We start from the raw sequence: 25339 nt of genomic DNA on the forward strand, positions 1-25339 counted from the left end.
CTTCCTGTGAGCGATCCTACCAGATGGCTCGCGCCCGAAGGGTTGTCTGAGTTTGGTTTTTTTTTTTTTTCCCCCCCTTCTTTGCTGGTGTTTCTACACGACGTTATAACTGTGCGGTGGGCAAGATACGCTTTTTGGATTTGCGGCGCTGGGAAAAGTGGATAAACGGCCAGATATATGCGTTAGGCCGGGATTGAGGCGCGTTTTTGGTGCTGCGGGCCGAGTTTGTCCGCCTGAGTTGTACCGTTTCTTCTTGTTGCTCCGGCTGTTGTGTTGCTCCATCCAGCGCTCGCCTCAGGCTCAGGAGAGTTCCAGACCAGAGTAGTAAGTGCGCTGCTCCTTCGCTATAAACGTTTAGAGTGTTACACAATTGTTAAAAACTTTCTTAGTGAGAGACAGAGAGTTAGTGAGTCACGTGAGTGAGTGAAAGTTTTTGCAGAAACTTATGAAGCTGTCAAATTTATATTTTTGTATTGTAGTTTTCAGCCGTCTTGCAAGTTGCGTTTCTGGCCTGGTGGTGGTGACTAACACGCATCACACCAGCTTACACTGACCTAACCTTCTTGCAATGGTCACTTTTCATGAACCTCCACTAACTTTACACTCTGTCTGCTGGTCCCATCCGATGGGCCATCGCATCGCACTAACAAGTTTATGCTAGTGGTGGTTTTATACTAACCTACAATATAATAATATTCCCTTTGCACTTACCTTACACTCACATCTTTACACTCCACCTGATTGCTCAGTGGTTTTTTTACAGTAGGTAGCTGTGCAATTGAGTCGCCTTGTCCCTGTACACTCACTGGCTTTCTTGTGCTGCCAGTCTGTGTGTATATTTTTTGCACCAACACGCACTGTATTTCATTTGCAGCATTTCATAAATAAGTAGAAAGCAAAGAGAATTTGGGAGGAATCTGAGTCCTGCTTCATGGCTTTGATGCCAAACATAGTTGGAAATGTGTTGGTTATGTTAAGTCTTTGTAGCTTTCAAATGAGCCTCAGTCCTTTTTTGTTTAATAATTGGTTCCCTGCTTGTCTGGATTACTGACAACTAAAATTGCTGTGAAGTGTCACTGGATAAATTGCTTGCTAATTTTCTGTCTCTAACCTTGCTTTTTAAAATTTTTGTTTTTTTTTTGTTATCAGGTTCCTCATTATTTTCCAATCCATAATCCAAATACACTCTTAGTCAGTGCTTTGGGCACAGCCTCAGACTTGCTACTCTTTTTTGGCATGCGCATCATATAGATTTCATCCATACGGTACCTCATAATCTCATGGACTAAAGTTTTGTCAGCAGGTAATCCTTTTATATCTTTAAGGTGTTGTGTGCTGGGGATTGTATTGGTGTGTTTCTTTTAAAGTGAGGTTCTAACTCCTACATTTGCAGTCAAAGCTTTTTACTTGGGTCTTGCCATAAAGAAGCCTGCTTGAAGTAGATATGGGATCTGTTGCAATGTATTAATCTCATTAGCTCCCTCTCTCCTTGTACATACCAATGTTCCCCAGGTGAATTGGAGCCGGTGGGCCCAGTATGACAGAGAGTTTCCGCAACATTGAGGATGAGCCGTTTCCCAGCTTCCTGTCAGGCTCCCTGGGCAGTAGCCGTGTCACACTGGGCAATGTGACTCTGGCCTCCAATCTGGGGATTCCTGTGGCAGCCTCTACCGTGGCTAAAATTAGAGCAGGAGTGGACGACAGGTGGGGAGGCATATTCTCAGAGCGACTGTACTACCACTCAACTCTTGAGAGCATTTCCGGTCCTAGATGAGACCGAATGCAATTTCCTTTCCTGTTTTTCTATCAAAACATAGAAAATGGGTGTAGTAGTATTTGAACTGGCCTAGCTGTGAGTCACTGATCCAAGAAGCAGAGGAGCCATGTCTGTATGTTCACATCTGTGTTGTATAGTTGAATGTGGAATTACAGTTTCCATTTACTATTTCTTTCCTACCCAGTTATATATATATATATATATATAATATATATAGTGTAGCACTAGTGAATCACAGTGATATCCTGTATTTAATTTTCCTTCTCTTCTGTTGATGTTTTGCAGAGTGTCTGACATTCAGGCATCATACCTTGAGGATGGTCAGCTCTCTGAAACAAACTTGCAGTCTTCAAGCAATGGAAAAGGACTGTTTGCTCTCAGCTTCAAGGATGATCTGTGAGTACTGCTCACAAGCTCCAGGCACATTTGAAAAAGCTTCAGTAGGTGGACAATAGAAGCCAAACTAATAAAAACAAGCACAAAAACTGCTGTTAAATTTTTACCCCAAGGTTTTGATCATGTCATATGTCTAAATCTAAGTGTGTAAATTTCACCATTTTCAGTAATTCTTTGTGTTGTACTTGTGAAGCTTAGCTGGAAAACTGCTGGCTTAATCAGATAATAGAATCAGCTTGGATTTCCTTGTTTAAGTACCTTTTGACCTTTGCCTCCTACCCACACTCTGATCATCAGGGATGATGCTGATGACTTCATCGCTGCACATCGTTTCTCGGACATGTTGGTCCACGTACGTTTGGAGGAGGCAGACTCCACGGCTAAGGATGCGTCATCCACACAGGGGCTCCCTGTGCAGCCCATCACCCCTGTTAGATGCTCCGCAGACCACAGAGATGGTACCTGTGAACAAATGCGTTGTCTCTACCGATTTAAGCCGCTCTAATTTTGTTAGTACAAAACCCTCAGCGATCGCATTAAATCAGTGTTGAGTATACAAACTTAATGGACTTATGTCATGGCTCATTCCAGAAATCTCAACAGGGCTCATTACATTTTCTCATCTGGGAAGCAAAGAATTAATGATCATGAAGGTAATGGAGACTGCATATCTTATTTTCAGTCATGTTCTGCCGATAAGGTCAAATGGTTGGTCAGACTTTTCAAGCCCCTTTGCTTTTTTACAGGCTGCAAACACCTTGCCCACCACCCTGGAAGAGGAAAGTGATGGGGCTGACAGTGATCATTTCAGTGGAAGTCTCTCCAGCTTCCTGGCCAATGAGAAGCTTATGTCTTTGGACAGCATGAACAGTGATGGCACAGGTACATAACTTGTAAAAAATGAAATCGGCAGATAAGGCCTGATCTGGCATTTCAGCCCCATTGTTTATCATTTAAACATTCTTATGTTCTACTTATTAGTAGTTGTTAGGTCAAAAAGCTTGAAGGTGGACCTAAACTATAGTTTAGCTTTTAGCTTCTACTTTTGTCTGTGCTATTAAATTTGTTTCTGAGTTTGAACCTTGTGTGATCTGTGTTGCATAGATGATGACATTGACCTACATCAGGATGATGAGCTTGAGCAGTATTTCAACAAGTTGGTCACACCTGCCATGCAGAGAGGACGAGTAGAAGGCCAGGAGATCCCAACTGGTGTAAGTCCACCCAAATGAAAGTTGAATCAGAGAGCAGCACATAGACTTCCTGTTATGCTGCTGACTACCTTGTCTGTACTCTCATCTTGATAATTTGGATTGTTTGTTTTTGTGTTACTGTCAGAGGTTAATTTTCTTTGCTTTGGTACCTGTTTTTAGGAGATAATTGTAACTCAAGAGGACAACTCTTGCCCAAGATCAGCAGAACTAGAAAACAGATATAAGTTTCTTGAGGACTACAATCAGGTAATTATAGTGATCCACTGTTCCTATTACTATGAGAATAGGCTTGTTTCAAGTTGGATTATTTTCATCTTAGTTTATCAAAGGCTGCATTGGCATCGTGTTAAATGGTTGAAATCTAAGCATACATATAAATCAGAAGCATCTCTGAAGAAAAGAAAAAGATCACTCAAGGCCTCAGTACCAGTTTTCTGTCTTTGTGTGATAAGTTGTACCGTGTTATTCATGCCATTTTATTCAGGAAGACTTCCAAATGCCCCATGTACGGATGGCAGCCACAGGCATGGACTCGTGTCCAGCTAGTGATGAAGATACAGGTGACGAGTTGGAGGAGACCCGGCGACCGAGTGTCACCAGGACCAGGTTCCTTCTTCCAAGCACCTCTCGGCAGCTGGTCGGTTGTACTTCCTCCTACGTGGCCATGTGACACTTTTGAACCATCTTACCATCTGCACTTTAACTGGGCCTGTTAACCAAGGATCCATGTACATTTTTGTCAGTTATTTTGTAGAGTCTGGCACCAGATATATATTGGCAGGAGTGGATATAAGTAGTTAATTTTAGTTTGACAAGTCATTTGTCTCTTTGAAATTGTATTCTGCTGCTCAGCTACCGAAATGCTGAATTGTACTTCACTGTAAGCCCCGACATTATTCACTGTTCCTGGTTGTGAAGTACAGTGAGTTGATTTTTGAAATGAAATGAAGCAAGTGCCTGACTGCTTTTGATTAGGTTGGGGAAAGCAACCATCCCAGCTTCAGGCCTGGCCTGGAGGGAGGCAGCTCTGATGATGAGCTCCCTGCTGCTGCTCGAAATGGACCTGCCAACACTGGGATTGAATTCAGGCATTCAGCTGAGGGCCAGGTTATCAGTTCACCTGTTACAGGTGAAGTGCCAGTTACATTTTGTTTAGATGCTTTATCCCTTTTTTTTTTTTTGAAAAAAAATATAAACGCATGCTTCATTGAGATTTGTTTGTGATTAATATGTGGCTCAATTTAATTTCTTGTAAGTATTTATTTACCTTCTCATGATATCAGTTCCTCTTCTGGCAATGTAAAGGGACATTATTCAGGTTTCAAGTTTGTGTTTTAACTGGGTTACTTTCTGCTTTGTTTGTATGGGTTCTGTGTCAACAGGCAATGGTGGGGGAGGTGGAGATGGCAGCAGCGGTAGTGAAGAGCAGGGTAATGATGGCGGAGTGTCCACTATCCCGCTGCCCTCTGGCAGCACCCTTACTCCATTTGACACAGTGCGGGGCCTTGGGGGCATGGGAGTAAGCAACTGCACACAGGAGGACGATATACCAGTTTCCCTAACGGGACTTGAGCTTGACCGGGCCAGTGTCCTGGGGCACAGCGAGGTACAGTTTACTAGTTCAGGTCCTGATCTACTCTTATTTTCATCTGTTTGCTCTCCGCCAGTTTTTCTAGTAGTACTACTAATGCTTGCAGTGCCTTCTCTGTGTTGTACAGATAGAGGACCGTGTTGGACCAGTTGGAACGGGGGAGGCTAGTTCTGCTGATGTTGGACCAGGGGTTAATAGAGCCTCTTCAGTGAATTGGAGCATGACTCTGGACAGGCAGGAGGCCTTGGTAAGTTTTGTCCTCTTGTATTAGTTTCTTGAATTAATTTTTCTTCCACTAGAGAGGAAATGCTGTTCTAGTTTTGCACTGTATCATTCTACTTATGTGTATGTGTACATGTGGCCCTTTTGCAGGATGCTATGGACAGCACTGACATGCCCACAGCTGCTGACAGGCTCTTCGACTCTGTCTACCTGCGAAATGACCACGGACAGGGTGCACCACCTGATGTGTCCAGCTGTGGCCTTCTGGAGGGGACCCAGAGCAGCTTCCATCTGTCCCAGGTTATTCCTTCCTGCAGCATGGAGGAGGTAGCTGAAGCAGAGGCTGAAGATCAGGGGTTCCACGGGTGCCCCAGCAGAGATTCTGCCCTCCCAGAACCATCAGACACTAACAGTGAAATGGAGGCTGGTGTGGCTTCCCTGGATGCTAAATATCTCTCACGGTCCTTTCATGAGGAAGACTGTGATGACTGCAGGCACCACAGTACCAAGGACAAGGGGCTTCATTCCCAGCAAGGTGGGGGTAGAGATGGGGTTTTTCAGCTTGTGGTGGCTGCACTGTGGCATTGTTTTTAATCTACTTTCTGGATTTCCTTTGGCTTTGCAGGGGCAAATTCCACACACAGTGTAGTTTATCAAAATGAAGAGGGAAAGTGGGTGACTGACCTGGCGTACTATTCGTCATTTGAAAAGGAGATGGAAATAAATTTCCCGGATGATGTGGCAAACCAATTTCAAAGTGAAGAATTTATTTCAGGCAGTACGTATCTCAGTCAGTGGCTACTAGCCAGCACTTCTGATGTTACACACTGGTGCAACTGCGCTTATAATGGTTGTCCCTCTTTTCTTGCATAAGGTTATTAACAATAGAATCTAATTGCATATACTGCAAAAGGCTGTAGAAGTCCTTAAGCATACAAAATTAAATAACCCTTACCAAAGAAGTATGAACAACTGCAGTTGAAAGTAACAAACAACTTTTCATGAAAGAACTGTTTTTGAAAAGAGTAAACTAGTACTCTATTTGAGCAGATTGTTCGCAGTCATTTTCTCAGCTGCGAACATGCTGTTTAGTTTATTATTTGGGTAATTTAATACCATTCTGAAATACCTTTCCTCGTTTCCTAGGAGGTGGAGACCTTGAAAGAGATCTTCATGAAATAATTTAGCCTCTGTAGATAAATGCATCCAACAGTGAAGTAATCATTTTATGTTAACGCAGTTCTTTGGCTTTAGTTTTGATCATTACTCTGCCTGATTTTGTTTATACCAGGTAATGCTTTTGAAAAAATTCTAGAAGATCAAGAAGAATTCGAGAAGGAACATCAATTCATGCAGGTCTGCATATGGTCTTTTTTCTAAATTGCATATCATGGCCTTATTTTACCTCAGAATTAATGTGGTTAAACATGAATACTCCATCCTTCTCTCATTACTACCAGTAATGTGTGAAGTGACATTGTTTCACTGTTAGTGTTTGTCTTTATTATATATTGCACTATAGTCTTCCCCGCCTTACGATGGTAACGTGTTCCTGAAAAACCCCTTCTAATAAATGGAAGGTGTAATTACTGTTAGTTGCAGTGGCTGAGTTTGTATACATTCAGTCCAGAGATGTTTCAGTTAAACTGACTCTAAATGGTCTGCAGTGTGTATATGTTTGAATGTGTTACGTTTACCTACGAAATGGATGGATGAATCATTGTACAGCGTTCTGTTGTAGTCTCTCTAATATCAGCTGAATACTACATAACTGTCTATTATGTAGTATTCAGCTAATGGTGAAATGAGTATATTGTTTTACAAAGTTTTCCACATGAATAAATGTAAATGGCTTCTGTAGCTTAACTGTTGGGAGTCATGTATAATACAAATAAGGTCCTTGCAAGTGTGAAGAAATGCCTCATAAGCCAAAATAAGGATATTAAGTGCAACTGATAAGATGAAATTCTTGTAATTTGAGTGGATATGACTATATGTGGCTCTATGTACTACTACATGTACGTGTGTATAAATAAGCTTTTATAATTTTCATCACACAGGCAACATGCTAATGTGCTGTTCCCATCTTTACTGTATTAAATTGATTTGATTAAATATTTTACAGGAGGAGCAGATGGTTGCTCAGAACTCTAGCCTGAGCTTTGGTGACACCTCGTGGCGACTTCCCAACAGCCACATCCTTATGAGGGCATCACAGGTCTCATCAGATTTTGAGCATGGCAACCAGAGCTACCTGCGGCTGTCACTGGGGGAGTTCTTCCAGCAGAGGTCCGAGGCTTTGGGTTGTCTGGGTTCCAATGAGGAGGACATCCGGCGGGTGGGTGACTGGCCTGCCTTTCATACAAGTTCCTATTTGAGAAAATTGGCTCGGAAACGATACAGTACAATGCATACATGCAATGCAAGAAACTGAGCCTTATGGTGGGCAATTAGATCAATGCTAAATCAAGAGCTTTTTCATATGTACTTCAGTTCTTATAGTAAATTATTTGCTGTGAGCCAATTCCTAAAAGCAAAGCTAAATCCCAGAACAGCAGTCAATGGAAACAAGGGTGGGCTGTTAGATGGGTTTTTTTTTTTTATCTAGATCAAATCAAAGGCTCTGAATAATCCAATAACCTGGCCTCATTCCTTGTATCTGCCCAGCCGTCCTTTGGGTATGTCATCACTTCCCCAGAGAAGAGAGAGCCTTTTCCTCTGATCCGCCCCTCTGACTTTTCCTCCTGTACCAGCTCTCTCCAAAGTGGAACAGTTCACCTCAGTGACGCTGATAAGACTTTGAATGCAGGTATGTTGAAATTCAGCTTTTTCCAGTTCTGTTTTCCCTGATTCCTTCCATTGCTAGTAATCTGGAGACTTAAATTAAGGACTAATTTGTGTCGCTTTTGCGGTTAGTGATATTTTTGCTTATTTCTTTTACAATCTGAAGAAGATTTGGACCAGACTTCTGAGAAGACAGAAGAAATGCAAAAAAATGGTAGTCTTCTCTCAGAAGCCATGGGAAAGAAGGACGAGATGGTAATTGCTAGCTAACTTTAGAATATATCAGGTATTTTTTAACCTTTTGAAGATAATGTTAACAGACTTTATTTTGATCACATTATTAGAAATAAGGGTTGTTCCTATGGACAAACATTTATAACTGTATAACACTTGGAGATGTACCCTTTATATTGCAGTGAGGTATCTTTGTTCGGGTGCTGGCTTTTTTTCTCCATTATTCCAGATTTCTATTACCCCACTGAACAAAACATTTATTAAAAACTTGGCTGTAAATCACAAGACCAGTATTTTATTAAGGCTTTTTTTTTTTTTTTTAAAAATATGTGAACACATCTGCCTTATTTTAGCTGGTTCTTTTATTTAAAGGTATTTACAATGTTTGGTTTGTCTACAAAACTAATCATTTATACAGCTGGGTAATTCTTACTGTTGCAGTTGTGGGTCACAGACTCCTTTATGGGTACTACAGCAGGAACTGGTATTTGAATATGGAGTCCTTTAAATGGAAAGCAACTGTTGTCACCAGTATGCTACCCTTAGGGTTCATTCCTAAGTAGCCTTACTTTATTTCGTTGGTGTAAAACATACATTTGGGTAATCTTTTTTTTTTTTTCTTTTTTTCCCCCCCTCCCCTTCTTCTGTAAGGATCCAAAGATGCAGGCTTCAGAGAATAAGATGTTGCCCAACTTGAGCCTGGATTCTATGAACCATAGCAACCTGGTGCTGAGCATTAGCACCATTGCATCTGCCATTGCAAATGCCTCTGTCAGTGCTGATCCAGCCCAGCTAGCCACCATGATCATGGAGCTGTCTAAACGGAGCAAAAGCAGTGCCCAGCAGGCTGGGGTCACTTCCACTATGACTGCAAGGCAAACTGGTTCCTCACAGGCAGACCAGAGTGCCTTCTTAGAGTTGCAAAAGAACACCTCCCCCAAAGAGCTGAGTGCCTTTGACATTGAGAAGTATTTGAGGAAAGTGGAGCTGTCTGGCAGCGACAGCGAGCATTCCTTCTCCCCATACAGCTTTGACCACCTCTGTGGCCCTGATGCCTCTCAGAAGAGATCTACACCTCTGCAGTGTGGAGAGCTTCCATCTGAGGTTTCCTCTCAAGCGAAGGAGAACTGCCTCAACAGCAGCAGCACACCTGTATGCAAGCCCTCCAGAACTGTTGCTCAATCACATTCTCTCCCCACGGATAGACGTGACGCATGTAAGAGTGGCATCCCTCGGCCCAGAGCGAGCTGCATCTCGTCTTCTGCAAAAATGGGAAGGGCATCTGGAACAGTGAAGCCCTGTGGTGCCAACATGAGTTCAGCTGTCAGGCTGAACACAGTCTTGCCACAAGTCTCCGGTTCCCAAAAGGCCGACAATGCTATCTCTGCCCCAGGGCCCTGCTTTGAGCTGTCGTCCCCCAGGGATCCTACCAGAGGCCCACAGAGGAGCATTGCACTTGTTACAAAGCCATCTGCGCGGAACCCTGGATCATACCTCAGCACCGCAGAGAAGCATGTTGATTTTGATGGACATAGTCCATCTTCCACTGAGAGTAAAGCAGGTGTGTTCAACTTGCACAAGAAAAAAATTCCTCATCTGTAGGAGTTTGGACTCCATGGGTACAGTTTGACAAACATTTTTTTGTCAGGTTTTTTTCCCCAACATCAAACTACTGTACAGTAGTCAGGAGTATCTCTTTGTGCACTTGCTTCATAATGAACATGTGACAGACACAAAGTCCTCACAGGCTTTCTTGCAGTTACAGATGGGGACGGGGACTCAACACCTGTGCTGCCTGCCACCTGTGTGGAGGAAACCCAGTGTACATTCAGACCCTCCACCTCACCTCTCACCCACTCTTCTCCAAGCCAGGGCTTCCTCCCCAGAACTGAAGGGTAAATATGTTATACCTTAACTCTATATTCCTGGTCTTGAATGACTGCACTCTGTATAGGTTTTCATTCTTCCTGTGTTTTTGAGAACTGCTTGATTTGAAAATTTAAGGTTGGTTGTTACTTATTAAATGTCTCCCAATATGGCGATAATTTTAAGAGTAGGGGAAGCTTTGAAGTCTGAGGCCTTCAACACGAGTAAAAATCTTCCACACTGAGGTTTCTCCTTGTTTCTGTGTGAAGTGACCATAATTGCTTTGTCCGAGGCCAAATTCCCATCTGTGAGTGTCCCTCACACAAATGGGGATTGCTTAAAATGATCATTTAAATAGATACATGCACCTGTTAAACTATTTTCTGGACTAGTAGGAGAATGTGGCTTTACTAGACATTAGAGGTAGCGTAGTTAATGTGAACCATGGCAAGTACTGTTCTTGTACCAGTTAACAAGCTTGTCCCACTGATTTTTGTTGGGAAAAAATCCTGTTTGATTTGCAAGGTATGCTGAGTAAACAATGAAAATGTAAAATTTATAGGATGCCATCCTCTCCCACACCTGGCAACGGCACAACAGGCAGACAACTGTGCGACCCGCTCTCACCCAGTTCAGTTTGCTCCAGCCCTAGTCTCAGCCGACTCACCTACATCTCCATAAATGACACCACTTGCTTGCCCACCCCAGACAAGAACAAGGTGAGTCAAGCCAGTCTTGTTGAGGTGTGGCTGTTGGAGAACAGTAATAAGCTGGACTTCCCCCTGGAAGGATTGTGAGAGATTGTTGGCCTCTAGGGAAGCCTCACGGACTGTAGAGATACCAACTGGCCAGACTTTTTTTCAAAATGTCATGGTTTGTCCATGTCTTCTTGTGGATTAGAGTGTTTGCCTTGAATGCACAGCTGCATCTGTGTGGGGCAATGCATTCCTTTAGGTGTTCCAGATCTTCCCAAAAGATAGAACCTTAATTGGTTTCATTAGGAAAGCTTGGTAGAATCTGATGTTTCTCATTAATTGGCAGAAAACTGGGAAGTTGGTGTAGCTCTCCAGCAGTGCGACTGAAACAAATTTAGTGATGGCCTGTTCTCTCTGCTTCTGCTTATAGGGCAACAGCAGTTTGGCACTGAGCACCACCATTGTCCGAGCAAGTCCCTCTCCGCCTGTTGATCAGGATGTCTCTGTGATCCCCCCTAGAGACATTCTGAGTCAGGCCAAGAGCCTGGATACATGCAGCCAAGTACAGAACCTAGACTACCAACGTGGCTTGGACCATGATGGCATCCGTAGTCGCAGTGAGTGCCACTTCCACCCCACGGGCCAAGACCAAGCATCAGACAGCGGCTCAAATAAACGCCACTCAGAGCCCGTTGTACGACATGTAACCCAGGGGGATTCTGGGTACTTGAGTAATTTTAACCTTCAGCAGCCATTTTCTGTTGGCCAGCCATCCCAGCAGTTGCCCGGTGCCATCTCAACCCTGCCTCCTTCCTTCAGCAATCCTGACCTTGGCTACATCCCAATCTCTAGCTTCAAGCCCCAGGGGACATTGTTGGACCAGCCTCCTGTGGTCCCTGCTCTCCTTGCTGGCCACTCTGTCTTCAATTCCCAGCTGGCTCAGCAGTATTTGGGGAATAATCACAACCTACGACCCTTCCACGTGGGAGCTACTACTCCTGGGTTATGCAGCATGCCCACTGCCAACCCACCTCTAGCAGGTGTCCAAGGTCCTGTGTCTTACAGCACCCCTGGCCTCTCTGCTGCATTGCTGAACCAAGGTCCACCCCACCCATTACCCTTGGATTCAGCGCTGGGAAAACCCTATGGCCAACATGAGTTGGGAACCCTTAGCATATGGACCACAGGGGGTCTCAGCGAAGTTCAAGGTAAGTTGGGTGTTTTTAAAATATTCTTCATATTGCAGAGTATGTTCTGAAACTGAAAATATTCAGTAACTGAAGAAAGCTGTTTTGTGTGTAACTAGTAGTTCTTGTTCATTGGCCTGCTGTAAGACCACCTCTGCCATATTTTGCCATGCTGTTCAGTATCCCATGTGGTTGTGCCAGAAGAACTCAAGTTTCCCAATGCCTGCTGCGTCGGCATTGCATCCCAGACGACTCTAAGCATATTCAACCCCATGGAGCGCTGGGTGCAAGTTGGAATTACTGTGTCTGACCTCTCCATTGATGGAGAGAAGGTGGGAAACATTTGGTGACCACTAGGAAGACTCTTCTTCAAACTGTGTTGGATTGGTGTGGCAAGCTTTTCTTTGAAAACTGGTCTCTGAGTGTCTCAGGGTGTGTATGTGGGGGGTTTTGTCTTTTCATGCAGGTGGACTCACTGCCTTACCAGTGGCTGATAGTAAAGAACAAGACTATCGTTGGGCCAAAAAGTACAGAGGAGCAGAAGGTGCTGTTTGTCCCGCCTCAGGCTGGAGTGTATCGCTGCATCATCAGTGTTTCGTCCTGGCCTGCTTCGGCTGAGTCCAGTGCCGCTGCAAGGGCTGAGGTCTTTGCCAGAAGGGTGGTTCTTATTGCCGTAGCAGAGAATCCTGTCATTGAGGTGAGGGTATTTGCTATTGATATTGATTTGCACAGTCCCAGTAAAAGATGCAGCTGCTCTTATGCTGCTGAAATGTGCCCTTTTAGGCAATGGAAGAGGACTGAAACTTTTAATATTTATGGGGGGAGTTGATGCCAATTCGTTGTCTATTGTATATTTTATTCTGAAATGGATTTGGTCCCCAGGTGGATGTGGAGGGATCTGATTGCTTGGAGTTTGGGGACCTCCCAGCTGGCAGTGCCAAAGCCCTTCCGCTAAAGCTCATCAACAGGACACATGCCACAGTGCCTATCCGGCTCTTCATCAGTGCGGTGAGAAGTCCTTATTTGTTGGGGGTTTTTTTTTTGTTGTTTTAAATTATACATGATCAGACTTCTTATATGCATCATATGTTTTAGTATGAGTGTTTACTTTTATTTTAACTGATGCATTTTCTCCAAAGCAACTTAGTGTTAATCTGTATATAATTACTTACCCTAAAATATTGCTTCATTAAAATTACCCAGTTTTATAAATGGGTAAGTACCTTTCTCAAGGGGACTACGGCCAGAGGCGACATTTGAACCTGTGAGCTTTTCGTCTAAAGGTAGCAGTTCTAACCACTACGTTACCAGCTGCCCCATTGTATTTAGCTCTTTTTAATGACTGCTCCCCTGTCATATTTATGTCTGCATGTTTTTGCAATGCAGATCTTATGCCATCATGGTCATCTCAAAATTTATGGAGACTCCTAAGTAACTTTGTGTTTTGTTGTTCTTTGTTACTATCCTCCCTTTCTTACAGAATGCTGCTGCCTGGCGATGCTTCACTTTCTCAAAGAGCTCCGTTGCCATGCCAGCAGAGGGGATACTACAGACGGGCAGTCTGACCTCTTTGGCAGCCACGTCTGTCCTGAACCATGTAATGCATGCAAGCTATGGGGATGTGAGTGCCATTCTGTGAAGTTTCCACTCAAGTTAGCTCCCGAAGGCATGAAATTGTACAAATATTCCTCATTTGTGTAGGTTATGTAAGAAAAAGGAGAGAGAAGTTTAATGCAGAAATAAAGAGACATAGTATATAATAACGCAAATGTCTTCGTGTCTGTTTTCTCAGCCACTTGGCTGCCTGCTTTACATTTATTCCTTTAGAAGGCACCTTTTTTTTTTTTTTTTTTTGAAAGTTACGCAATTCAAATGAGTGCATTTTACAAATGCTGAAGAACTTTATATAAGAAACAAGATTATCAAAGTACAGTTTTCTAGTCACATGTGACTTTTACTTCATTTGATGTCCCCATTAGAATTCAGAAACTTTCCTTGTGTGGGTGCACTTCCATGCTCCACAGCGATACTCCCCCAGCTCAGGTGCGTGATCTTATTTTGGCTCCAGCTATGGTGTTTTTTTTTTTTTTTTTTAAAAACTGTACCCCATCCTGTCAAACCCGTGATCCTTACATAGTGTGTCTGCCTCACTATAGGGGACCTTGGGCCAGCAGAGGAGTACTGTGCCCGAGTAGACATCGAGCTGGATGGCCCTGGGTCCAGCCAGGTGATTAGGAGTGTCCCACTCAGGGCGCGATCCGGTACGGCCCGAGTACACGCCCCCAAAGACATGCAGGTATGGCCCCGTCCCTCTCAGCACTGGTCAGCTGTCTCATTCCATGATTTCAGTGTTTATCTTGTGGCTGTTATACAGACTTTTGTACAGACTTGAATTGGGTACGTTATGTTGACCCTCAATCTCATTAACTTTGGGAATGTTAGATGCATGTAGTGTCAGATAACTATCGGGTTTTTCTCCCCCCCCCCCCCAGATTATTTACTTTATGGCACCTCTGGGGAAGTCAAGTATGCAGACTCTTCCTTTGAAGAACGCAGGCAACATCAATGTCCATCTGAAGTTGAGGGTATGTTCCTGTACATGCTGTTGTCAGGACACAGCACTATGCTGCATGTAACAACTGATGACCTGTCTTTCCTTCCCTGAACAGAGCACTGACAGTGATGGTTGCTTCACTGTGAAGCCAGAGGAGCTGATTCTCTGTGTTGGGGAGGAGCGAGGGATTGACGTGTCCTACCATGCTCAGGGCACACGGAAGTTCAGGGAGACGTGAGTTTGGCATATGGGATTATTTCTTGAATACCTAGTATGCTGTGGTAAAGTGTAATTTAGAAATATACACCATCATAGCAGAATTCTTTAATGCGTATAAAACATGTTTGTATGCTTTAGTTACCTTGGCAGCTTGTAAAGTGAGTGCATTTCTGATTCATCAGTTTTGAGCAGGGTAGCTACTTAGTCATTTTAGTTTGGACACTTTTCAACACCTGTGCCTGTTATGGGTAATGAACCTATAACCTTTACCTTCCTTACCTAATTGAAGCTTTCTGTGCCTTCAGCATGCTTACCATCTTGGTTCTGCCCTCGGGGCCTCAGTATGAGGTCATGCTCAAAGGGGAGATGGCAGGGGAAGACCTTAGCAAGCGAGTGTCACCGGTAAAAGTGACTCCCATAACGAGTATGAAAGCCAGTGAAGTGCCCCCCATCCTGTCCAACAAGCAGTTTGTTGCCTGGGGTGGGGTCACTCTGGGCCAAGCTGTGTAAGTAATCCAGTGTTTCTGTGTTGCGTGTACACTTTTAGGCAAACTTCACAGGAAAGGTAAAGTCAATAACTTGAATTAAGACTTCTTAGACTATTTAAAGAGCTGGTATGTAGTTAAACTCTTACTGGACAGCTTCTCCAGTTGTGGTTTGAGATCTACTGTTTGTTTCAGCCAGCAGAAGCTAGTCCTTCGGAACAACTCTCCTAGCTCCGTGCAACATCTCCGACTCCTGATCAGAGGTCAGGACCAGGACTGCTTCCAGGTGATATCTTCCCTCCAGGATTCTTTTGATATTTACGTGTTCCTCCTCACAGGGCAGAACAAGTCTGAATCATGTAACAAGGTCCTTTCCATTGTTTCTGCTTCTTTTGATCTTGCATGTTTTTTGACATAACCTGTTACAAATATTCAAGAAATATTTGTGCAAAGGAAAGATGTAAATCTGGCTTCAGTTAAAACCAGTAATACTGTGGTTCTATTAGTGGAGATGCCAGCCCAGGTCCTATACCTTTAGTGGGTGGATATGGAACTTTGATATAACACTTTTTTTTTCTCCCCCCCCCCCCCATCAGCTGCAGAGTACCTTTGGACCAGAGGAGAGGCTTACTCGCCACAGGGAAATTTCTATGAAGCCCAAGGAAGATGTAGCTGTACATCTTCTTTTCGCACCAACACGTGTAGCCTGTATGCTGGCCAAATTAGAGCTCAAGCAATCTGGAGTGTGCTCCTCACAGCCAGGGGTCAAGTTCACGGTGTGTTTGTAGTGCAGTTCCCCAACTTTTTTGTCTGTGTGTGTTTCTACATGCACAAGTTGGCCAATCATTCTTTCTGTGAGAGGGAGATTCCTTTGAAGATATTAACTTTATTGAGGTAGCTTGGAAAACTCTTTTATCGTTAACATCAAATGTATTAAAGCTCATGTGCTAGAGTGAGGGTTTTTATTTCTCTGAAATACATTAGGGCAAAAAACATACTTGTTGGAAAAAATATTCTGTATGGCTCTCTTCCGTTAATTTTATTTTTTTTGTTTGGGTCTGCTGTTCCCTCACCAGATTCCATTGTCTGGTTATGGTGGGACCAGCAATATCATCCTGGAGGATGTGCGGAAGCTGTCGGACAACTATGTGGTCACCCTAGGGGGTGTGGCAGCCGGCCGGGTCAGCAAGGTTTGCCTGGTCATGCGGAACACAGGCTCACGGGCTGCCTTCATTAAGGCCGTGGCCTACGCAGACCTGCACACGCGCACACGGATGGACTCCTCTGTCATCAGCCTGTCACCACTCCAGTTTGTGCTAAAAGAGCGGAGCCAGGAGGTCAGGGGGCCCTTAAGGAATGTTTTCCTAATGAAAGTACTTTCATAAATTGCATTAGAAAGTTTAAACTTTAACAGTTTGGACAACTGGGTATCTTTAGAGTTTTTTGCATTACGTTATCATCCATGATATGCCTATTCAATTAATGAGAATTCCTCTAATAGGAGTTCCATTTTATACCCATACTTCATCTTGCAACACATTTCTTTGCATGTATGAGGGCCTCTAAGATTTTGCACATTTCCAGACCACTTAGCAGCACAAAACATATTATTTAACAGGTGCCTTTCTCCAAAGCAAGTGATTATCCAGTATTTAGCAAGTACCTTTATCCAGGGTTACTTAGAATACTAGGTACACCACACTGAAGTCAGTGCTGTCATTCACCCATGTATAATTCAAAGTAATGTAACAGATGCACATGCGCGCGCACACACACTCAAAGGGTAGTTTAGGGTGACTAGTTCAACTAAAATCATGTCTTTGGGCTGTGAGGGAAATCAGGACAGCCAGTGAAAACCCAGACTCTAAGTGTACCGTATATGAGCTGATAGAGCTCAGGTAGACAGTCATAGTATTAGAGTAATCAATGAACTGAAAACTCTTATGATAATTATTGAACTGTAAATTTGAATGGGATTTAATTGTATTTTAACATGGGTGTCAGTTTTGAGGCTCAGGAACACAAATTGTTGCTTATGAAGAGATTTTCAGGAACTGGTTACCTTTATAAGGTAGGGGGTGACAGTTTTCTGAATGATACAATTGCTTGAACCTTAAAGGGTTTGAAACATCAACTTTGTGTTACACAATGATCTCTGTTTTGCATAGTTAGTTATAGAGGATGTGTTTTTTAAAAAAAAAAAAAAAAAAAGGGTGAGTAATTTTCATGCTTGTACAGCAGAAGAGTAAAGACTATATGAACTTTGGTGGTGTCCCGACCATGTGAATATAAACTCATTTTAATAACCACTTGAATACCTTTTTTACTACGGTCTGCCTCTAGGTGGTGACACTACTGTTGAGGGCTACACGCAGGGAACAGGGCCTCTGTCTGTCCAACAGCACCTTGCTGGCCACTGTGTGTTTCTTCTGTGGGGATGAGGTCTCACGCCAACAGTTCAGAAGGTATGTTCTTGTGAATGATATGAATGAGCATTCCTCCAAAATAATACATCCTGCCTTGGAGTCTCACAGAGATTTTGTTCTCCTAGACTTGCTGAATCTGTGATTTGATGAGGGTGTGGTGACAACTGTGTTGAAATGTGTGAAATGGACAATATACAGGCTCCAGTCTATAGTTATAACACTGTTTACTCTTTTCCTGCCAGTCTACTGCACAGCAAACCTGAAGCAGGGAGGAAGCTGCTCTCTGACAACAGCCTTCTGAAAGATGTCAATTTCAATGAGCAGTTTCTTGGAGAGGAGCAGGTGCAAGAGGGTAAGTGTGTGTGTGTGTGTGTGTGTGAGAGAGAGAGAATCCTTAATGCTTTCACATCAACCTAGGTGACACCCCCCCCCTCTCCTGGACTTCCTCTATCCAGGGAAAGTAGACATTGCTTCTTGTGGAAGGTTGTCCAAGCTTTCAAAACAGACATTGCTTTTGCACTGTCTGAGAGTATTACTATTTCTTCTTTAAATGTATTTATGCCTTTTTGTGAAACCTGTTGGAGGCTGACAAGTGGAGTGTGGAGTTCAGGATTCTCTCCCTTCCATTTTGCCTTTTTCTCCCCTTCAGCATACGATCTTCCTCGAAGGCCCAGTGATGCACAGCTCTTCTACAGCAGTATGAACAAAGTGGTCCTGTCGGTCCTAGGGACTGTGGAAACCTCTGATTCTGGGGAGAGTGACTGTGTAGAGTCCTCGCGACCATCTCCGTGCAGGGGATCCGAGTCTGATAGGTTGTATTTTTTTTCTTTTTCCTCCCTTTCCCCTCTTTTGTCTTGACATTAAATCTTCAATTTCCTTTGGAGTCCTCTGTGTCAGTTTGAAAAGTTGTAACATTGCACCTTTTCCCCCTTTATAGTGGTTTTGGGAACTCAGACCGTCATATCAGCAATATCTCCCTAGATGTGCTTCCAGTAAAAGGCCCACAGGGGCCAGCTCTGGCTTCGAAAGAGCACACTGAGCCGCCAGGTTCGTGGAATGTTCATCCTGAACATGTGGTCCTCACTGCCCCTACTATCAGTGAGTATCACCCTCCCCTCTTTGTCATCCTGTCACCTTTGGGTTTAGTTTCACATCTTCACTTGGTTTTGTGTCAAGATTGGCTGCTCTGTGATGAGCCCCCATCTTTGTCAAAGAACCTGCGACCGCCATGACACAAACTAGTGCCTGTCTGTGACAATTTACTTGACTATATCGTTGCAGGCAGTACAACAGACACAAGGCACGTGAGGATCCACAACCACTCCCTGAGAGAGCTGCGCTTTGAGCTGTCCTGGCCTGCTCACTGCCTGACTGTCACACCCCAACATGGGACAATTGAACCAGAGTATGATGCTCTTTCACCTGCATGCAGCATGGCACCAGCTGGAGTACTTTAACAGCCAAAACCTACAGCTGCACTATTTATAAACTTCTCGTTACTATACAGAGCCTGTAATATTTCACTTTTTCTGCTTTCATAATTTATAGTGTTCTTTCTCCCTACTTTTCACAGAAGCCACTTGCAAATCCTGATCAGCCCCAACCCATCTCTGGCCACCAAGACTTCCATGCTACCCTGGACTGGACAGGTATATGTCCAGTGTGACAACCAGCAGAAGGTATAACATTTGGCAATGCTTTAGGTTTTTTCATTAACTGGGAAAAATCATGGTTTTGTAGCTGTTAGTTATAAATGTTTGCAGACACAAATTAACTTAAATATTGAAAAATATTATTCATGTTGTTTGTAATTATTTGTCTTTTTTCTTTTGTGCAACTTGATACTTTGATGGAAGCAGTGAAAGTCCTAAGGGGGAAAGTTAAGTCACATGACAATAGTGTTGACCTCCATGGTTTTTGCTGCAGTTCATCAAAGTTCAGATCCGTCAGGATGTAGCCCTGGATGTCTCGACCGGTGCTTCTTCACCCATACCGCTCTCAGCCCTGCCTGCTCAGGCTGGGACTCCGATAGCCCCAAGTAGTGGTGAACACCCCGAGACGCCCTCACGGGCTCACACTGAGATCAAGAACCGTACGGTGGTGTTCCCGGGCACGTTGTCTGGAGAGACCTCAGGTGGGGCTTGCCAAAGGATGTGATGTGTTCACTATTGAATTTCTATAAAAGTTGTGGGTATTTGAAAGCCTATTTAATTCGTCTTCCTTCTCTGGCTCTTGTCAGAATCCTTCCTGGAGGTGGAGAATGGTGGGAGTGAAGTTAGGTGGTACCTGTCGTCCTTTGCTCCACCGTATGTCAAGGTGCGTTTCTCATTAAAGTGCAAAGTGTAGTGGTTTGGGATGTTGTGTACCACTCCCACCAGGTCTCTAGTACCTTTTGAGCATAGATCCTTATTTTGAACTGATCCAGTCACAATTGCTTTCTACATAAATAAGTGAATTGTTTATTAACTAAAGCTGTTGGCTCAAGCTTTTATTTTATTGTCCAAAGCAGAATGATTTGACCTGTTTGTACAGTTGAGTATTTTATTGAAGTAATTCAGGTTAAGTATCTTGCTTAGTAGACCTAAAGCATTACCATTCCTTAAAGTTATAAGTTCTTTCACTATGTGAATGGATTGTTTGACTGTCTGTGTTGACTTCCAGTTACCTTCCCGTAACTGTTCTCATGAAGCTAATGCTTAGTGTGGCTAGAAACAGGACAGCTAACTGGCTGTGTTCATTAGCTCATTTCATGCAACATACTGCAATGTCAAGCCATTTTATCATGATGGAGCAAATTGCCATATACATGAGCCAGAATGCTTGGGGGACAATGCACAATCCATGAATATACACAGGCAAACAGACCAAAAATGACAAATATTTTAATTGTTTAAGATTCATCTTGAGGCATTTTGTTCAGGCATTTGCATGAATGCAGAGCAGAATCATTTGGTAGGCTTCACGAAAGCCTCCCAGCAGTGCATGATGTTGGACTCCCTCACACTGTGGGAGAGCTCCATCAGTTAACCCCTTGGTTGGTCCACAGTGCCATGTTCTCCTTTTCCAGGGTGTTGACAGCAGTGGGGATGTTTACCGTGCTACCTACACTGTCTTCAGGTGCTCTCGTGTTTCTGGCTTCCTAGCTGTAAAGGAGAAGATGAAGGTGGGGTCAGTTGCCAGAAAATGGCTTGAATTTTTATTTACTTTCTAAGGGGAGGATTTGCACATCACAGTGGGCCTTTAGAGATTTCTAGTATGTCAATTAAAACATATCTAAGTGTTAAGATTAGAAATCAGTCTCTTATGAAAACTGAAGTTTCAAGTTCAGAATGACAGGTAGAAAGTCATAAGGTGTTAGGCTGCCCACCACTGTCCTTGCAGTAAAAACCAGGTTGTAATTTGCAAATCGGTAACGGAGCTGCTTGTTGTAATCTATGCCCCTTGCAGATCCCCATCACTTTCCTGCCACGTGACGGTGGTGACTATGCCCAGTTTTGGGACCTGGAGTGCCACCCTGTGGCAGAGCCTCAGCAAAAGAGTCGAGTCCGATTTCAGCTCTCCGGCACGGTGGGTTGTTGTGCCAGCAGCGTGTTTGCCAGTTCATGGTATTGATTTAAAAAAAGTTGCCTTTGAAGTAATTCTTGGCTTGGTATGAGACCTGTCATTTCATTCAATATTAGGTGAATATTGGTTTCAGGAAAAATGGCTCAGTAAAATGAACCCAGATACTCTGTATTTGTTTGGGGGCTTTTTTTAGGGCATTAAGGCCGGTGCAGCGACTAGTCAGACGGTGATCAACTCAGCGCTGGTACAGACTGAGGCTGTTGGGAAGGCCAGAAAGAAGTCAGAGGCACCGGTCATCAGGACCGGGTGAGAGCTGCACGGCACCAACTGCTGTACAGTAGAGAATTCCCCATGCATGGCTGCTTCTTCCACCCTTGATACCCAGGCTTGACCTAGTGTTGAATGTCATTGCGTGTGTGTATTTTTAAAAAAAAAAAAAGGTCCATCATTCTTGAATTAGGATACTTGGACCTGTGTAATGTATTCCTAGTGTTTGTGTCCTTCATACTAGCAGAAAGTATCACCATAAACTGATATATATGTTTCTCCAGTCTTTTGTGTGTCTTCCTTGTAGCCAAATTGGAAGTGGGGTCTAACAAAACAGTTGGATACCACTTCAAATCAGAATCAGGAGTTAAGTAGGTGATTGCCTGTCTAAATCATAGAAAATGGACTGGCCGATTTTTAAATGTGCGGGTGTTTGATATTTATGAATTGATCAATAGATATCTTGCTTTTTTCCATTACGCATGTTAATGATGAGGTGCTTTTAGAGCACTGTAACATCGTCTTATGAGCTCCAAGTTCTGTTGTGGTAAAAATCCTTAAAGGCCTGCATGTCTCTTCCCTGCAGCCAGGAGGAGGCACAGCGGAGGGGGGTTTACGCCCCACAGGAGTTGTACACCTTCCCAACCACCCGAGTGGGCGAGTCCTGCACCCTGAAGACCAATGTGCGCAATAGCTCCTTCAACACATACGAGGTATGGGTCGCTACACCGAACTGCCATTTCACCTTCCAAAAGAGGAACAATCACATGATATTTCACCCAAGATGAATGTACTCCTTCCCTAAAAATTTTTTAATAGGCTGTATGCGGTGTTTGTGTGGGGTTTTTTTTTTGTATGCGTGTGTGTTTTGTATGTCTGCTCTTATCCTGACTGGATCTAATTTTGAAGGAAATGCACTTTTATTCCTCTTATGTTGAAATTTTGTTTCCTTATTACTGTATCATGGACTACAGATTGCTATATAAGTGAATTTGTCTTGAAATTCCAACTTGTGGTAGAATCAGTTTAATTTTGGCTTCAAAATTAGGTCCTTTTTCAGCCAATCATTGCATGTTTTGAATGGCTCTCAAACATAAGGATGTTTTGACCACCTAGAATGCTTTGCATGGTTTTGATGTTGAGATTTTCTAATTGACTTGCAGCTGAAATTCATAAGCCCTAGGGAGCCCTTCCACATCAAGCATTCCAAATATTCCTTGAGGTGAGTGGCTCTTCTCCAGGTGTTCTTCCTGAATTGACCTCTGGGTGGGAGATTTTCCGACTTCTGGATCGCAGATTGTGCGATACTGTAAACTTTGAACTGATGCACATATCATGAGTTTTGTGGATGGGGTCTGGCACAAGGTTTCATTACATCTTGGCTTGAATTTTATTATGTGTCACCACTGGCTCACGGGCGTGGGTGCAGAATCAGTGCTCTGTTGTATAGTCATCCACACTTCAACGGCACCCTTTCCGTACAAACACCCGTCGACTCACCGGTCACATCAGCACTATCACATGGAGTAAAATGCTTCCTACTCTCTGCAGTCTGGCAACAGCAGTCATTGTCCTAATTGTAGTAACAACAATATACATTTTTAGCTGTGGGCTACAGCTGAACATGCATGATTCATCCTTGGATTCATAACATAGTGGCGATTGTTTTGTTTTTGTTGTGATTATTAATGATATCACCACCGTCATAGTTGTCTTAGCAGCCTTCCCAGTGTTAGTCAAAACTCAAGTGCTTCACAGCAGTGGACCACCTGGGAATCAGTCTCTTTTGTGTGCAGTGGTTTTATTTTCTCCACATTTTCCATCAAGATCATATTTATTGCAGTGCTGGAAGGATGATGGCTTGCCTGCCTCTTAATGCTAATTGTGATCAACACTGCTCCTTGTCCCAGGTCCCAGCATTACATCAACCTGCCGGTCCAGTTCCGGCCCACAGCTCCTGGAAAGTTCTCAGGGCTGCTTCTAATCCAGACTGGCACCAGCGGAAGCCTCACCATCCACTTGATGGGTGAAGCTGTGCCTTGAGCCAAGATGGAGTCTTCAGAATGCAGTCTGGGAGCTGGCTGCTGATATGAACTATGGAAGGATCCCATCTGGTGTAATCTGAAGCGGGCTAGCATTGATTAGCACTTTGCTAACTCTGAGCTTATTTCTTAGTGATTTCCTCTACTCCATTGCATCACTTGTTCACGTCTGCTTCACGTCAGGTCTCTCATGCACTGTAACAGAATGAAATGATATGGCTAAAAACTGCTTGAGTAGTTTGTCATCCTGGCATTTCACACTTTTATTCAACTCCATTTGCCATTTAATCAGTCTTGGACCATGGTATCGGAGCCTCAGCATCCTGCAGCTGAAAATGTCACTGGAACCAGGATCTGGTAATGTGTACCGGGTCTGGATACACAGCTTCTTCATGTTTCCTCACCCCACTTTCATTGTAATTGATACCTGGGATTTTTTTTAACACGATATAAAATGCTTGGATAGTCCTTCTAGTTTTGTACAATGTTTAAAAGTGCTCTTTATGTTTCGAATTCCCAGTACATCATTTGCTGAGAAACAAAATGATGGGGAATTTAAACAAAAGAACTGATAAAACTGTGCCGAACTTGATGTACCGTTGCCTAGCCAACATAGTTGGCACCTCTTTGGAAGCTGGTTTCCCTGTTTATTTTTGTGTGCATGGTTTTTTTTTTTTTTTTTCCCCCCCCCCTCCCTCCTTGTATCTTAATACAAATGCATCAAAACAGTGCTAACACTAAGAAGGCAGCTCTTCAGGGTTGCATTTCAGTTTGGTGCATTAAGAGCAGGTGACTCCTGGCGCCATTTCAAATGGTGGTCTGGTTGCTTCGTATTATTGAAGGACCAGGACTGTGGGACCCTGGTGTCTCCTTAGGCCAACGACTCTTCCTTCCAGAGTCAGTGGCAGGTGGAGGTTTGTCTTCCAGATTCTCTACAGCAAACCATGTCGCACCTCACAGTTGGTAGACTGATTTCACACTCTGAGGTTTGTGTGGTGAACAGAGTGAGTCTGTGTACATTGATGCCAAATGAATGTATCTTAATTTTCTTTTCTTCCGTGGTTGGTATGAGTTTTTTTTATTTAAAATTTCATCTCATGTCCTACTCCTCCTAGCTGCCATTTTTTGTTGTATACCTATGGGTTAATTCTCAGTTGAATCACCTGTGACATGTTTGTAGGTTTTATGTTTTGTACAGATGCACAATTTATCTCCTTTTTAGACTTTCACTTTTGCCAGAAAATGCATTTTGCTATTTTGTTAAATTCTGAAGAAAACTTCATAGGTGCTTTTTACAATTGTTGATGTCCCTCCTAACAAATGTATTTATTTTTAAAGTGACCTATTTGATATAATAAAATAGTTTTTCTTTGTCACTCCCTTGTATTTTTTGCCATTCCTGGAAATGTTGGAACCAGTTTCCTTCCCAGCATCAGGATGATTTGGTTATGATATTTTTCAAGTTATGCTTACACTCACATGCTGTTAAACTGCAAGTAGCTTATCTTTTTTTACATTAATACATGTCAACAATCAGCCCCTTCCTAGCAACGAATTTTCACTGGCATAAGGGCAGTGTAGTGAGGTATGTGAATCCTGCATTTAAAATGGATTTCATTTCTTACGGAAAGTCATGGGAACATCTGTATCCTCTCCCTGGAGGGCAGGCCAGGGAGATCAGACCTGGAAAAGAGAGATGAGGGTGAGTGATATTTGAGGAGAGTGTGAGACAACTTCCTACACACGCAAGACACGCCACACATGGAATCGCATGTACACAGTTTTTACCCCAACAGATTGCAGGGCTCTTCAGTCG

At 43.4% G+C, this 25339-nt stretch overlaps 1 protein-coding gene and 1 long non-coding RNA gene across 5 annotated transcripts in view; one reads left to right on the top strand and one right to left on the bottom strand.

Moving 5' to 3' along the window:
* On the top strand, window positions 1-24600 carry cep192 (centrosomal protein 192). Of its 4 annotated transcripts, none has more exons than XM_018762979.2 (49): window positions 1-324; window positions 1150-1303; window positions 1513-1704; window positions 2063-2173; window positions 2471-2631; window positions 2765-2826; window positions 2920-3055; window positions 3278-3387; window positions 3547-3633; window positions 3872-4024; window positions 4363-4516; window positions 4770-4993; window positions 5106-5225; window positions 5351-5735; window positions 5826-5978; window positions 6492-6556; window positions 7326-7538; window positions 7868-8009; window positions 8151-8239; window positions 8870-9779; window positions 9978-10113; window positions 10647-10803; window positions 11210-11987; window positions 12147-12298; window positions 12433-12663; window positions 12849-12974; window positions 13447-13587; window positions 13946-14009; window positions 14123-14262; window positions 14459-14551; window positions 14636-14754; window positions 15045-15245; window positions 15420-15510; window positions 15821-16000; window positions 16301-16561; window positions 17568-17689; window positions 17893-18002; window positions 18300-18462; window positions 18588-18748; window positions 18932-19055; window positions 19224-19329; window positions 19577-19784; window positions 19890-19966; window positions 20718-20813; window positions 21098-21217; window positions 21408-21520; window positions 22068-22194; window positions 22645-22703; window positions 23392-24600. In XM_018762979.2, exons 3-49 carry the CDS (start codon window positions 1538-1540, stop codon window positions 23522-23524), a joined length of 8031 nt encoding a protein of 2676 aa, XP_018618495.2. In that variant the 5' UTR covers window positions 1-324; window positions 1150-1303; window positions 1513-1537; the 3' UTR covers window positions 23525-24600. The 4 variants fall into 4 exon arrangements, with proteins under 4 accessions (XP_018618495.2, XP_018618499.2, XP_018618498.2 ...); XM_018762983.2 differs by having other exon boundaries at window positions 9984-10113; XM_018762982.2 differs by having other exon boundaries at window positions 8154-8239.
* The window catches only part of LOC108940676 (uncharacterized), a 9235-nt gene continuing 4615 nt past the window's right edge, over window positions 20720-25339 (bottom strand). Inside the window, exons 2-3 of the long non-coding RNA XR_001966580.1 lie at window positions 25149-25206; window positions 20720-20793 (exon numbers count right to left, since the gene is read on the bottom strand). This is a non-coding gene — a long non-coding RNA (uncharacterized LOC108940676). The remainder of the gene's footprint in view (window positions 20794-25148; window positions 25207-25339) is intronic.

Source organism: Scleropages formosus, chromosome 18, assembly GCF_900964775.1.
Source record: "Scleropages formosus chromosome 18, fSclFor1.1, whole genome shotgun sequence".
Lineage (NCBI taxonomy): Eukaryota > Metazoa > Chordata > Actinopteri > Osteoglossiformes > Osteoglossidae > Scleropages > Scleropages formosus.

Bases quoted from the DNA above. Each gene is read 5' to 3' on its own strand.
- cep192 (XM_018762979.2), top strand. From the start codon at position 1,538: ATGACAGAGAGTTTCCGCAACATTGAGGATGAGCCGTTTCCCAGCTTC. The intron at 16,562-17,567 runs GTCAGGGGGCCC...GTCTGCCTCTAG, and splicing joins TAAAAGAGCGGAGCCAGGAG to GTGGTGACACTACTGTTGAG. The intron at 19,967-20,717 runs GTGCGTTTCTCA...CTCCTTTTCCAG, and splicing joins TTGCTCCACCGTATGTCAAG to GGTGTTGACAGCAGTGGGGA.